Below are 15,846 nucleotides of genomic sequence, written 5' to 3' on the forward strand. Positions count from 1 at the left end.
GGTCAGACTATGACAGTTTTTCGTAGCCAATTATTCAGTCATCACTATTAATTTCACAGACTTAACAGTCTTTTTAAAAACTACTTAAATCTTGAGTTGTAATTAAATGTAAAAGTTTATTTTATTTAAGAGTTCTTTTTGACATAAATAGAATGATAAGTGTGTTTATTGAATTATATTGCACCTGTCTTTTTGAATGAGTGCAAAAGTAGGCAACAATCAATGACTTTTTCATTAAATTATCTTAGACTATTAGATTTATATTTTTTCATTGCATCAGAGGTTGAAATTATTCAAAGTACGTCTCTTTGAGTTTTGTTTTTATATCATAGAAGAGTTATTGGAACAATTGTGCTAGTTTAGTCAGAACTTTGTCAGTCTATGACAGTTTTTCGTTGCCAATTATTCAGTCATCACTTTTAATTTCGTAGATTTAAGAGTCTTTTTAAAAACTACTTAAATCTTGAGTTGTAATTAAATGTAAAAGTTTATTTTATTTAAGAGTTCTTTTTGACATAAATAGAATGATAAATGTGTTTATTGAATTATATTGCACCTGTCTTTTTGAATGAGTGCAAAAGTAGGCAACAATCAATGACTTTTTCATTAAATTATCTTAGACTATTAGATTTATATTTTTTCATTGCATCAGAGGTTGAAATTATTCAAAGTACGTCTCTTTGAGTTTTGTTTTTATATCATAGAAGAGTTATTGGAACAATTGTGCTAGTTTAGTCAGAACTTTGTCAGTCTATGACAGTTTTTCGTTGCCAATTATTCAGTCATCACTTTTAATTTCGTAGATTTAAGAGTCTTTTTAAAAACTACTTAAATCTTGAGTAGTAATTAAATGTAAAAGTTTATTTTATTTAAGAGTTCTTTTTGACATAAATAGAATGATAAGTGTGTTTATTGAATTATATTGCACCTGTCTTTTTGAATGAGTGCAAAAGTAGGCAACAATCAATGACTTTTTCATTAAATTATCTTAGACTATTAGATTTATATTTATTCATTGCATCAGAGATTGAAACTAATTTTCTTTGAGTCTTCTTATATCATAGAAGAGTTATTAGAACAATTGTACTAGTTTAGTCAGAACTTGGTCAGTCTATGACAGTTTTTCGTAGCCAATTATTCAGTCATCACTATTAATTTCACAGACTTAACAGTCTTTTTAAAAACTACTTAAATCTTGAGTTGTAATTAAATGTAAAAGTTTATTTTATTTAAGAGTTCTTTTTGACATAAATAGAATGATAAGTGTGTTTATTGAATTATATTGCACCTGTCTTTTTGAATGAGTGCAAAAGTAGGCAACAATCAATGACTTTTTCATTAAATTATCTTAGACTATTAGATTTATATTTTTTCATTGCATCAGAGGTTGAAATTATTCAAAGTACGTCTCTTTGAGTTTTGTTTTTATATCATAGAAGAGTTATTGGAACAATTGTGCTAGTTTAGTCAGAACTTTGTCAGTCTATGACAGTTTTTCGTTGCCAATTATTCAGTCATCACTTTTAATTTCGTAGATTTAAGAGTCTTTTTAAAAACTACTTAAATCTTGAGTTGTAATTAAATGTAAAAGTTTATTTTATTTAAGAGTTCTTTTTGACATAAATAGAATGATAAATGTGTTTATTGAATTATATTGCACCTGTCTTTTTGAATGAGTGCAAAAGTAGGCAACAATCAATGACTTTTTCATTAAATTATCTTAGACTATTAGATTTATATTTTTTCATTGCATCAGAGGTTGAAATTATTCAAAGTACGTCTCTTTGAGTTTTGTTTTTATATCATAGAAGAGTTATTGGAACAATTGTGCTAGTTTAGTCAGAACTTTGTCAGTCTATGACAGTTTTTCGTTGCCAATTATTCAGTCATCACTTTTAATTTCGTAGATTTAAGAGTCTTTTTAAAAACTACTTAAATCTTGAGTTGTAATTAAATGTAAAAGTTTATTTTATTTAAGAGTTCTTTTTGACATAAATAGAATGATAAGTGTGTTTATTGAATTATATTGCACCTGTCTTTTTGAATGAGTGCAAAAGTTGGCAGCAATCAATGACTTTTCCATTAAATTATCTTAGACTATTAGATTTATATTTATTCATTGCATCAGAGATTGAAACTAATTTTCTTTGAGTCTTCTTATATCATAGAAGAGTTATTAGAACAATTGTGCTAGTTTAGTCAGAACTTGGTCAGTCTATGACAGTTTTTCGTAGCCAATTATTCAGTTAGCATCTTTAGAGATTTTTTTGTATATTTAAGCGTCTTTTTAAAAATTAATGAAATCTTCAGTAACAATTGAATGCAAAATTTTATTTAAAGACGATTTTTTTGACACATATAGAATGATAATTATGTTACAAGTTTTAAGATACCTGCCTTTTTGAATAAGCACGAAAACAGTCAACAGTCAACAACTTTTCAATAAATTTTCTTTTTTGAGTTCATATTTATTGTAGGAGTTGTTGAAGTGAATCAGAGTATATTTCTCTGATTTTTCTTACGTCATAGAAGAATTTATTACAACAATTGTGCGAGGTTGTTTATAAATATTTTCTTACTTATCTACACTTTCCTGATGCTACACATTATATGACAGCATTTATTAGTCAATTATTCAGTAATTTCATGCCTCATAAATCGTCTTATAAATTGAAAATGTATACTACTTTTTCACCCAAATTCTAGAATTTATAAATTTCCCATTTAGTTAACATGTGTACCTGGTCTTACTCCACTAGTGAGGTAAAACTGGTGCATTATACATATACATGTCACCGGGTGATTTAAATTTTTCTAGAAAAGAATCATTTAAAAAAAGTAGTATGTTTATGACTTTTCCTGAATGCATTGTGCACAGTTAAACCTTGAATAAATCTGACAGTTTCCTGGACGAACGGTTTAAGTTCAAAAGGCTTTCTTAGTTTTTCAGTTTTACCCCACTTTTCCCTACATGTTTAATTTTCTGTTATTACGCTTGGATTTATTCATTCAATTTAAAATTTAAGATTTTTCTCTTAAAATTTAATAGCTCTCACAAGAAACAAGCTTTTATAATCTCAGAAATTACGGAGAAATAAGATTCTTAGAGAAATGGATCATTGCTACTTCAAAGAAGTACTAAATGAAGGTTTAAAATTAAAATTAAGCCAAAGGCGCTAAACAACGACCACTGAAAACGCTGCAATTAAGTTAATGTAATGAAAGTACGTCGTTTCCTCAAAGCGGGAAATTAATAAAGTCACCTCTATCGATTCAAATGAATTGGGCGTTAAAGTTTGCAATTAATCAGCTATTCCTTCTTTAGTAAATCACCAAAAAGCTTCAAAATTAGTCGAATATTTTAAAATAGAGATTTAAATTTTTGATGCATCAAGAATTCTTTTAAAAACTAATCGTTTCAAAGCTTAATTTTTCGAAATTACCTTACATTAAGTATTATATTGCTTTTAACTTTCTTATTTAATACTTTGAATTATATTTTGTTTTATAATTTACATTTCATTGCTTGTTTTTTTTAAGTGCGTTGATGTTCTAAGTTGAAAGATCATCGATGAACTAGAGAATAAATTTAAATTTGTATGGAGTAATTCATTAATGGTAATGCACACACGTAATTGATTCCAAAAAAAAGGTGTGTACGAAGCTTTTCAATGTGATTTTAGATAAGGCAATTTAAGTATTTCTGAGTCAGTAGTAACATTCTTTATTATTCAGTACAAGGCGAATTTAAAATATTTAAATTCTTTCCGTAAGAATGTAAAAAATAGCCAAAATAAAAGGGCACCCAATAGAAAATTTCTACCTACGTATCTTACAGATTTAATATTTAAAACGCGATTTAAAAGCTTATTAAAAATCATAAACTCACATTCTGAAATTTTTAGAAGAATTTTAAATTACGAAAGGGACTTATTAAAGAAAAATGAAAAATAAGTCATTATTGGCAATGATATTAAAAATGAGAAATAAATATTTATCTGAATCTAAATTCAAAAATAATAAAATGAGGCGGGTATATAAGTGTGCGTGTTTAGGATATGTAAACAACAGTATAAGTACTATTCAAGCTGCAAAAAATTTCATTTCTATTTACAGTAAGAAGATCAGTTTTTATTGAGTCCGCTATGTTAAGAACCTTTATTTTTAAGAAAATGTTCTTACAATTTAAATGTTCCTACAATTTAAAATGTTCTCACAATTTAAAATCTTATTTTTTAATAAGTTGTGATTGTTTCTCGAAGTAGATTCTAACATAAAACCTATCAAATGTGTGTCTTTACATCTGAAACATTAAGATTGTATTGAATTCTTATGAAAACGTTTTACCTGGAACATTTACAAGAAACGTTACGAGAAATTTTATCGCCATTTATATTATGAAGTTCATTATGAAGTTATGATAATTGTGACATTATGAAGTTATGATAATTGTGACATTATGAAGTTATGATAATTGTGACATTATGAAGTTATGATAATTGTGACATTATGAAGTTATGATAATTGTGACATTATGAAGTTATGATAAATTATTTTAATTTTTTTCCGCAGAGATTCGATATATTATTAAGATGATAAAGAGTTTAATAAATACAGTTTTCTACTTCTATAATTTTTTAAGTTCATTATTATCACAAATTTTGAAAGAGGAGAGTATGTGTATATGAGCTATCAAATAAAATTTAATACCACATGAAATATTTTAAATGAAATTTGAAACTCATTTAACAATCTATCTTTATATCACCTAATAAGTTTTATTTTAAATCGTGTATACTTGGGAATAAATTGAACTTTTGTTTTGAATTTCACAAAATAAAGTTAACATCTAATTTATATGAAAACACTACATTGAAACTAATTATCTGTTAAACACATAATGTATGAAAGGCTTGGTTTGAAAGTGATTGTATAGGGTTACAAATATGCAACTCATGTTGAACAAGCGTAGTAATGATTTTAGTACCATTTATTATATTTATTCAGATTAAAACATAAATGTACTACTCTTTTAAAAGAGTAGTTGAAAATTATCGAATTGGTTATTCAACAGTAAAATTCTTGTACTAATATATTAATCAACATTTAATTTTTTTGAATGATTGTTCAGATTAAGTTTTGCAAATGGTTATCAACTAGATCATTATCAATCTGATGCAAGAATTGTGAAATTCAATTGTGGCACATTTCAATTGTTTAACCTTGTAGTTATGATTAAAGATATCTTTTTAATTATGACATCAGGACCCTGATCTTGAACTACGTCTTATCACCGTCTCCATGAAGGAATGGTTTAATTCTTCAAATATTATATCTACTCTTCTCTATTCTAAAGTTTAAAATTACCAGAAACAGTTTTGAACATGAAAAAGAACACACTGCCTTCTAGGACGTATCTCTAATACCGATTAGAATATTCATCTTGTTGGACCATGTGAACGCATGGTAATTTTAAAAATTTTGATTCTATAATAAATAGCATAAGCATCTTCTAATTTGTTTATTTTTATGTGATTTTTACTTTGCTGGAAGCGTAACGTGCACTGTTGAATTTATTTTATATCGCAGTTTTCATGGGGAATAAAACGAGGAATTGGGATTTTATGTTGTTTGGAGTAATTATTGAGGAGGTTAGTGAAACTGTATATCAAGAGACTTTGATGCAAAAACAAGTATAAAACCTGGTACACAAACGTGTTGTTTTTGGTTATCAATTAAAAAATATCAAGTTATGAAAAATAAAGTTGTATGGTTTAATATATATTCACATATACTAGCGACAGTATTGAAATATTTTGAAACGTCAATATGTTTTTAATGAAATAAAATAAAATGGTGGGCAAAAATATTGGAGATTTTAATTTATTTCCTTTTAATTAACATGATTTCGATTTATGTCATAGAGAAAATGTATTCATCATATGAAACACAATTTCTATGTATATTCTTTGCAATATTCTTTGCAATAACAAATTTTAGAAAAATACATTCCTGGCTAAGTGACCTTTTATCATTTAACTGGGAAATAACTTATATTGATTCAAGTTGGATTTTTAAGTAAAGGCTAATATTATTTTTTTATTACTTGATTCTATTTGTCAAAAAAAGGGGAAAAAATGAGACACACGTTTATTATTAATGTCTTGTGAGAGTATTTTAGGATCTTATTTCAATACATGCTGTTTCTCCAAAGCCATTCAATGTATAATATAAATTATAAAAACAAGAAAATATTACTGACATGCCATAAAGAGCGAAAAGCAAACTAACGTCTTGGCGCCACGTCGAACTGAAAATGAATGAAATTGTGACCTTGGAATTCCGGTAGAGAAGAAGAAAAAAAAAACTCGAAATAAGTGATTTGTTGAGAACATAACTTTGTCACCGACTACATGGCGTCCACTGATGCTTTAAGACACAAAGGATAATTTTGGTCATGTATTTCATTTTTTACTAACAATTTATAATAGAAACTAATGAGTTTTTTTTTCTCTTATCATGAATGAAAAGTTGTTTAACTAAAGTAATTAAAGAGTAAAATGTATACATTAAATAACAAGTAAAGTCAGTCTTTTGTAACTTTTTTTGTTTAATGGATATACAGAATAAACTTTTGTGTGACGAAATTAATAACGAATATTTACTATTAATCAAACGAAACTAATTTACTTTAAGATATAAAATTCTTTCGTAATTAGAGTGATTATCTATTTACTTCTTCCTGTTGTGTAACAATTTATGCTGCTTCACAGCAGAGTTAGGCAAAAATTTAATATATTACATTTTTTTATTGCAGTAATTAATTATCCTTACAGTAATAACATATCCTAATTTTGATCACAACAGTAATCGTGATTACAAAAATGAATTACTTGTAATCGTGACAATCAATTTTGCATACTTTTGATTACTACTGGAATTGTGATAACAGATAATCAAAGTATTTAATTACATATAAGATGCTTACAAGTAAGTAAGATTGTCAACTACATGCATAATTTATTATACAATACGCATTTTATAATGTATAGCATAATGATACATTTTGTTCGTATTTATATATAACGTTAGTAAGAACGTATGTAACGAAAATGTACGCACATAAGCATTTACCTAGCATGTGTTCTTATAGACCCCCAAAACATATGTATACACCTAAACAACACATGAGCTATGCTTTATCACTGTAACGACGGGTTGGATTGCCACACACTCCCCCTGCAGTGTTTCTAGAAATACGCATAACGCTGAGGAGGCTTGATATGTTTACCACGAGTTGTTTTATAAGTTTAAACAGTCTGTTCGTTAGTAGTTTTAGATACAGTTTCTGTAGTTTAAGATACAGTTACAGTAGTTTTAGATACAGATAGTAGTTTTAGATACATATGGATACAGTCAGAGCAGTTTTTTCAGTGGTCATTGGGATAGCTAGAGAAGAGCGGGTGAGAATGCGACTGGTAAAGTAGCCTGGTTTCAATCTGTCTATAAATGTCTGTTTAGCCCTTTCAACACTTTATGTCGATACATTTGTTAGAACCTTAAATGAACCATCGTATGGAGCTTGGAGCGGCCTTCGAACCCCATCATTTCAAACAAAGACATGAATGTAGTATTTTAGATGAGAGTACAGAAGAATGGTTTTCTACCCATGCCTTCACGCTGGCACAGGAGCACCTTCTCAAAATAAGATTTCATGTCCTCTATCAATTGTGTAGGTAATGGCTCTGCAGGTGAGGGGTTATAAAGCTTCCCTGTAAATCGGAACACCTTTCAATACTCTAAATTTGCAGTCGCTGCCTTCAAGTCATTTTTAATGAGTGTCCGGATTCTCAGCATCTATGTTGTTAGAGCTACTGACCATTGCTCAGTATCATGAGCTGCTTTTAAGGATAGGAATCAGCATTTTTCAATCAGTATGTGAGTTTTTGTGATGTGAACAATTTGCATGTGAGTGGTAAGGTGAAGTTCAAATCTACCGGATTCCCAGATGTTGTGAAAGAGATTTAAATAGATAACTTTCCTGCCCTGATCTGCAGTACTATAGGCAGGACAACTAAGTCTTGAAATTTAATGATTGGAAAATTTTGGGGGCAGTCTGAGATTGTTTAGGATTCTGGCCACTTTGTATACCTGAATTTCCTCGTTAAACAATAAGAATTTCCGTTTGATGGTGGAAGGGGGTCTAAAAGGTCGAGATGAACTTAATGGAATCTCTGTAATTGGTAAGAAAATTTACTTACGTGTCGAGTGGCTTCCAGTGTCGAGAAAAGTTTTACTTTTAATATGAGATATGTCTATTTTGCTCAATATTATCTTAAAGAATACCTTACAAACCTAGATCGAATTAATTTAATAGTACCTGAACCCCAGTATGTTATACACTATGTAAAGTTGTGAAAATATTTTCACGAAACGTTGCAGGCATGTAAAATTGAACAGTACTTGTCAATAAGTCACAATAAACAGAATGCTTACAGCCTAATATGGAGATCGCTTTAAACTTTAAAATCTCAAAGTTTTCCAATAAATATTTAAGCTCCGAATCAGCCTGTTGTGCTGGTGCAATTTTCTCAGAATCTATAACGTTTGGCATGATTATCACATTTATTAGTGAATCGACAGTTATGTTTTTTGAATCCTTTAAATAGCGGATGTCAGTAATGTATTGGGAAATAAAGTCTAATTTCCTACACTGCCGTAGATAGCATTTATCAGAGCGCTTTTGAAAAGCGTATGCTAATGGTTTATGATCGGTAAAAAGTGAAAAATCTTTTGCTTGAAATAAATGCCAGAAGTGCTTAATAGCACTATATGTGGCAAACAATTCGCGATAGCAACCACTGTACTTCCTTTTCTGTTTAGCTAAGCTTTTAAAGGGAAACAATTGAGTTGTTGTGAATTCTAGTCAACAATCTGTAATAAAGTCTTGTAGACCTTGTAAGTGAGAAAGGTCTTGTAGGTGTTCGGTGCTGGTGAGGCGATTTGTTTTGGTTGCGAACGTAAAGGATCCCAAAAGCGCTCACACGATAATATCTATAGAACGCTACTTAATGCTGGAATTTCGCTCCATAGTTCACCGATATCATCGTATGAGGAAACTCGTTGTGAAGTTCCAGGATTGGATTGTTTAATCGAAAAAAATCTTTGTTTGCGGGGTAAGTACGTAATTCTGAAATCTTGTCGGTCAATTTGTCTAAGTTATCCAGAGATTTGGAACTAATAGCCGACATAGATTGCAGTTCAGGCGGGAGTCCTTGAAACCACAAGTTTTTTGAAATGTCAACTTTAAAACTTTTACCTCCTAATTCATAACTCTTTCGTTATCTATGGCATGGCTTATTGTCACATAACTCAAGTTCGGAAATTAATTGGTGTGTCTGTTTATTTTCTGAAGCTGAAAATTCAGTTTTTAGTCTATTTTTAATGCATCTTATTTGTGTAGCGGGTGAAGAGAACAAAATATGAGAGTGAATTGCGGACAAAGTATCGCGATGTATACAAGATATCAAGCAATTTTATTTTGTATCGTCGATCGTGATTTTAGCATGCGTGAAATTACTTTCAACTTGGATAAACAATAATTTAATTGTGGTTTTCCATACAGGAGGAATTTTTCATGTTAAATGGTACATTTGAACCGATCGCTCCGAAGGCGTAACATCTTATAAGCGTCCTACATTAGTCATTGAAAATAAATAAAAAAATAACATAAATTTTGCACACGTTTACATTTTTAGAAATAGCAAAGCATTAAAATTTTGACAAGTAATAAAGTGTTAAAATAATACACGTGTACTTCATAGCATGCATAAAATTTATTATTCGTGAATATTAAATTAATTGTTTTTCATAGCTTCCTGTTTGCCGAATTTCTATGCAATATTAAACGCAGATGATAAAAAAGTACTCTGATTTGGAAAAAGTACTACTTACAAAGTACTGTGATTTGGGCTTTTCTTCTGGAGGGATGACCTACGTTGTTATTTGCCACACATTCCACAACACCACCATCCTTTCTTGTAACATTGTTCAATATAAGTACAGATCGTCCGATATCTGTGCTAGAAGATTTTAAAGACAATCCTTCACGCATCCAAATAATTGCATTTTCATCCAAAGGTTTTCCTTCAGCAGTACATTCTAGCTGAGTTGTATCTCCTTCTGCTACTTCTACATTTGTAGTTACATTGGTAACTGACGCTGGATCTAAAATTTTAAAAAGAAAAAAACTGATTAAAAAAATTGTAAAATACTTTTATGGCTTAAACACTGACGCTTACATCTCTCATTTTTAAGTTAAATGTTTCTAATAAATAAGTATTAAAATATTTTATTGTATAACTATTTTTGTTTGAATCAGTTTCTTAAATGGCTGCAAATAATTACTTAGCAATAACACACGTGGCAATGACTACGTATACTACGTAACTACGTAGTTATTCCGTAGCCATTACGAATTTATTACATAGCAATAACTACGTATACTACGTAACTACGTTGTTATTACGTAGTTATAGCTATACTACGCAATAACAACGTAGTTATTACGTAGCAACAACTACGCGTGCAATGACAAACGTAGTTTCAACTACTATTGAAAAAAGTAACACTTATATTAATGGCACTCAACTGGTTTCTATTTGGTTACATTTTCTAGAGTAAAACCAAATCATATTTACATTTCAGATAAATACTATTGAACATTGGCTGATTCCCTCTTTCACTGTCTGATAAAAAATGTTACCTTTACAGTTAACAGCGTTTTTAATGTCTTTATGAATGTTTTACAATTAGATTATTAATTGTTTAGTTTAATTGTTTATTTTTATAATTAATGAACTTACACAAAACGTTCAAAGTTAATGTTGCACTGGTGGAACCTTCAACATTTTGAGCAATGCATGTATATGCTCCAGAATCATGCCTAGATACGTGGTTGAAATACAGAACAGCTCCATTTGCAGTGACTACAGGAGATTCTCTGTAGTCCTTCGCCCAGCGAGGGACAAATACTCCGTTTTTACTCCATTTATAAGTGTGTACTTCGGGATAAGCTTTGGCCGTCATGTTCACTTCACCAGATCGACCTTCAATCATTTCAACAACCTTCTCAGGTATCGCGAATACAGGAGCATCTAAAAAGAGAATTTTGTATTTTTTTATTTTTAATTTCTATTATTTTACAATGTAAGAAATACACATATTTTCCTCTTTTACATAACTATTGTATACATATACACCGAAGAGTCATTTCATTATGACCACCCTGCTAATAACATGTAGGACCACCTTTAGCCCTCAAAACTGCTAGCACCCGCCGTGGCATTGATTCCACAAGGTGCTGATAGGTAGTTTAAGGTATCTGGTACCAAGCGCTCACCATCTGGTCCCGCAATTCCCTCACATTGCGAGGGGTAAGCGTGACAGCATGAATTTGGTTTTCCATGTAGGACCATAAATGCTCTATTGGATTAAGGGCAGGTGAATTTGGGGGCCAAGACATGACTTGAAAGTCACTGGAATGTTCCTCGAACCAATCCATGATGATTCGACCCTTATGACATGGTGCATTATCCTGTTGGTAAACACCATCCCCCGCCGGAAAAACTGTTGCCATGAATAGGTGATCCTGGTCTGCAACTATGCTCAAGTAGTTTACAGACGTCTGAGTTTGTTCTATAAGGATTATGGGTCCTAATGTGCCCCATGAAAACATTGTTCCTGGGCGAGCCCATTGTTATAGATGGAGGGTGGTCATAATGTAATGGCTCTTCGGTATATATATAATATATATATATATATATACGTAACATAAAAAGCTTCAATTAATCTTTTTATGTTATCCTAATTATTATTCTAATCGAAATATTTTCTCACACTTTTAAAAGTCACATCCTGTTCTTAAATCTATTTTTGGCTCAAGTATGCATTTAATTAAAAGCAGGACATTTTTCCCTTTGCTCTGTGTGGGAAACGCTCGATCTATTTCATAAACCAATAGCAACTACTAAGATTTCCCTCTTTCCCGAAATTAAGACATTTTACGGATTTTACTTTGCAAGATTTTCCCTAACATATAACCAAGGAGCGCAACTTTTCATGTGCACTTTCAGTCACTCGCATGACTGCTCTTGTCTAATATTTAATAAATAAATTTTGTACCCTCCTTCCCGACCTATGACCTGTTTTAATCCTTCCACTCGGCAACGACGTTATATATATTTATATATATATATAATGAATGTCATATATTATAAATGAATGTTATGTTTAATAGTTGTTGCACATGAACATAGTAATACCATCGATTTTCATTTTCAAAATAATAAATAAAACATGCATTTTCATTATTCAGTTAAAATTTAATTTTACATGAAGAAATATTTTTCTATATCAAACTACAGGCATGAAATTATAGCGGATTCTTGACCCTCAAAATAATGTTTTTAGTACTCAAAATAAGTTGGGTAACTGTAATGATAAAAATATGGTGCTAATATTTTAAGCAGAAGAGCAATCAAATATTTGAGCCCTTTAAACTTTTTTTTCTCTTCGTGCGTATTTCACGATATCTAGAGAACTTCGTAGGTGAATTGAAAATTTTTTCCCAAAATTATGAGATTTGTTTATCCAAAGATAAATTTTATTTAAAAATATTTTCTTTTATTTATCATTTAACAATTTTCGTTATTTTCTTTAATACTAGTTTCTTTAATACTAGTCAAATCTTTACATAATTTTAATAATGTTTCATAAAAATGAAAAAAGTGCAAAACGTGAAATGTATTTGTTAAATAGTTTCTGAGTTCAAAATTTAAAAAGGTGTATTTTTAAAATTTGATTTCTCTAGAACAGTTCGATCGATTTCATTTGAATTTTTTACTTTGTCATTTGAAACTACATACAGTAAAAGTCTGTAAACATTTGTATGCCTTAATATTAAAATTTTTTTAATATTTTTAAATAAAATAAACTAAAAATTCAATATTGAAAATATATTTTTAGTATGGAATTATTTTTTTGATTCATGAATTAAATTTTGTACCCTCCATTGTCCATTTGTCATCATGAATTCGTAATTGTTTGCAAATTTGTTTCGATTCGCTTCAAAAATTCCCGAAATATAGTGCGAAATATGAAAAAAAAATTTATTTGCAATAAGAGGTCCATTTATAACTACTTTTCTACCGAAACTATCGGACCATATTTTCCAGATTGAGCAAACCCCATATTTTGAGGGTCGAAAAATTAATCGATCGAAAACAATTTGTACGAAAATTGTAGCTGATTTCATAATTTTAAATATCATCTGCACTAATTAATTAACATATTTTAAGGTAGACCCTTGAATTAGTGAAATCCTGCCTAGTAGGTGCAATTCTGATCATCATATCAAAAATTATTCATGTGGATTATTTTTTGCACTCAGCATTTTAAAATAATAAAACAAATCTACTCTGTTTTAATTCAAGCATTATTTATATTAATTTGAATCGCTTCATTGAATAAATGAATTACTCCCAAAGGCAAAAAGAAACATCCTATTGAATTTGGACACCACGTGTAAGACGTTCTTTCGAAAGTTTTCATTTTTAAGAGGTTCACTCCCAAAAGAACTCTTTTTAGACTGAAAGAAGGTCAAAGTCTAGAAAATAGTTTCTTTGTCACGTATTGAGTAAGTCTTTGATAGATATGGTCTGAATAGCAAGTGAATCTCGCGAGAAAACTTTGACAAAGAAAAGAAAAATGGAATGAAGTGGCATGTGGACACTCTTACTAACGGAATACATAATAGAAGTTGGTAATTCGTTTCAGTCCTTACCATTCCATACTTGTAGTTTTGATAAATTTTCTAGTGTTTTCTGCCGCTGCTGCATTATTCTTCCCCAATTTTAAATAGGGAAAGTATATATTTCTTAGTAATAAAAATATTGCAAAATATTAGAAAAAAAACTATTTCTCTGAAAGCAAAAGATGTTAAAACAATTCGGAAAAAATAGGATTTTGCTAACTTTAGTTTATTTGTTATGTTTGTGACGCTGCCATTTTTTAGATTTAGAACTTACTGAAAGGTGGAAAGAAAAAATTTTATTTTGAAAATAGGAATAGTAAAATATTTAAGGAAAACAAAATTATAAGGAAGGCCATATCATTTACTAAGAATGAGATACCTAGATGGTTTATTGCAGGGAGCACTGCTTCTTAATTCCTGACATATTCAGTTTCAGCTTGAGCAATGTCTCATTCGCACGTATAATCTTGCTAAGTTAGCTGTGTGACCTTTGCTTCGACGTCTTTCATATACAATCCTTTTCATATACAATTTTTGTCTTGTAATCGCTTCGAAATCTAAATTGCTTTGTACGCAATAAGGGGAATCATACTACTTATCTTCATGGCGATCAAATTGAAAATAGAGACTACTCTGAGAGGAAGAAAATATTAAAAATGGAAATTTCATCATGGATTTGCAATAATGTTTGTAAAAAGAATGAACGATAACAGTAGTTGCTCTCTATGATTTATAGATTCGGTAAAAACCCGCAGCAACTGCTCAAAGCGGCAACATCATTGCACAGTTTATACCGACGGAGGAATGACAGAGGTGCCATTTTGTGAATGACAGAGGAGACATTTTGTCAGAGGTGCTATTTTCTTCGATATCTTTTGTACAGTCGACTTGAACTCTAAATATTTGATGTGCGTTAAAAAGAAAAGTCTGAGAGATTCGATGAGGTCCGCTTTTTCAGAATGAGTTAATTATTCCTTACCTCGAAGAGTAGTATCACCCGTCTTACTCTTACAAAAATACTGATTCTGTAAATACTCTGTCAATTCAATTGTTTCATTTTTCTGTAATTTTATTTGTATTTTTTTCTAATTGATTTAATATAATCGAAGGTTTAAAATAGTATAAAGACAAGCCACTTTTTTCGAATTTTCCAGAGAAGCGTTTTTGATGAAAAACACCACAAATAACAAATAAACAATAAGATGTCCCCACGTGTCGTACTGTCATCTGGGAAAAATTCAGGAAATTTTTAAAGTGCTTATCCGAAATTTTTTCTTTGAATAAAGGGATAATAATCACTATTTGGCTCAAAGTCTTTCACGTTAGTGGAAGGAAAGATTTATCTTATTCTTAATGTGTGGGCAGATCTCTAAAACCTTTAACTTTCGATAATAAAAAAAATAATAAAAAATAATAGGCACACTATTTTTACACCTCCAGAATTGTTTGAAAATGTATAAAATATCAGAAAATAATCGTGAACATCGAAAATTTTGATGCCCTTATAAGTAGAAACAAAAAATTTAAATTTTTGAGCTAATTTTTCTAATTAATCACACTAATTTTGATCACACGTTTGTCATTGCCTAATTTATTTTCTGTGCTGTGTGCATCGCATTGCGTTGCATCTGAGTAAAGTTTTCGATCTATTCTCTAGGTTGTCCAGACCGTAACCCTGTCAAACCGTAACCTCAGGATTAATTAATTGAATTTAACATATCAGAACTTTGTTTTTTCCCTATGTTTTACTAATTGAAGATATTTTTTGACTGAAAATAATTAAAGTAAGCCTTTTTATACATTTTATAACAGTTTAACTTAATATTAAAGTTTTTCAATTCATTTATTATACTAATAATTTTTGATGAAAAATGAAAGGTGAATATGGATGAAATTATTAGGGAGAAAAAATTGCTGAATAAAAGAAAAATAGGTTCAATAAGTTTATATGTCTATTAAATAAATTATACTTTTGTCGTTTTTATGATTTTTAATGAAATGTTCATAAACCTAGAAAAATTAGTTCAAAAATT

At 29.8% G+C, this 15,846-nt stretch overlaps 1 protein-coding gene across 1 annotated transcript in view; it reads right to left on the minus strand.

Annotated features, from left to right (window-relative positions):
* The window catches only part of LOC107452704 (adhesion molecule nephrin-like), a 435,364-nt gene that overhangs the window by 102,943 nt on the left and 316,575 nt on the right, over nt 1–15,846 (minus strand). The window contains exons 14-15 of the mRNA XM_071188109.1: nt 10,866–11,156; nt 9,955–10,227 (exon numbers count right to left, since the gene is read on the minus strand). Of these exons, the coding sequence (XP_071044210.1) occupies nt 9,955–10,227; nt 10,866–11,156 (564 nt within the window). The remainder of the gene's footprint in view (nt 1–9,954; nt 10,228–10,865; nt 11,157–15,846) is intronic.

Source organism: Parasteatoda tepidariorum, chromosome 12 (assembly GCF_982258835.1).
Source record: "Parasteatoda tepidariorum strain Cologne lab strain chromosome 12, Ptep-v5.0, whole genome shotgun sequence".
NCBI lineage: Eukaryota > Metazoa > Arthropoda > Arachnida > Araneae > Theridiidae > Parasteatoda > Parasteatoda tepidariorum.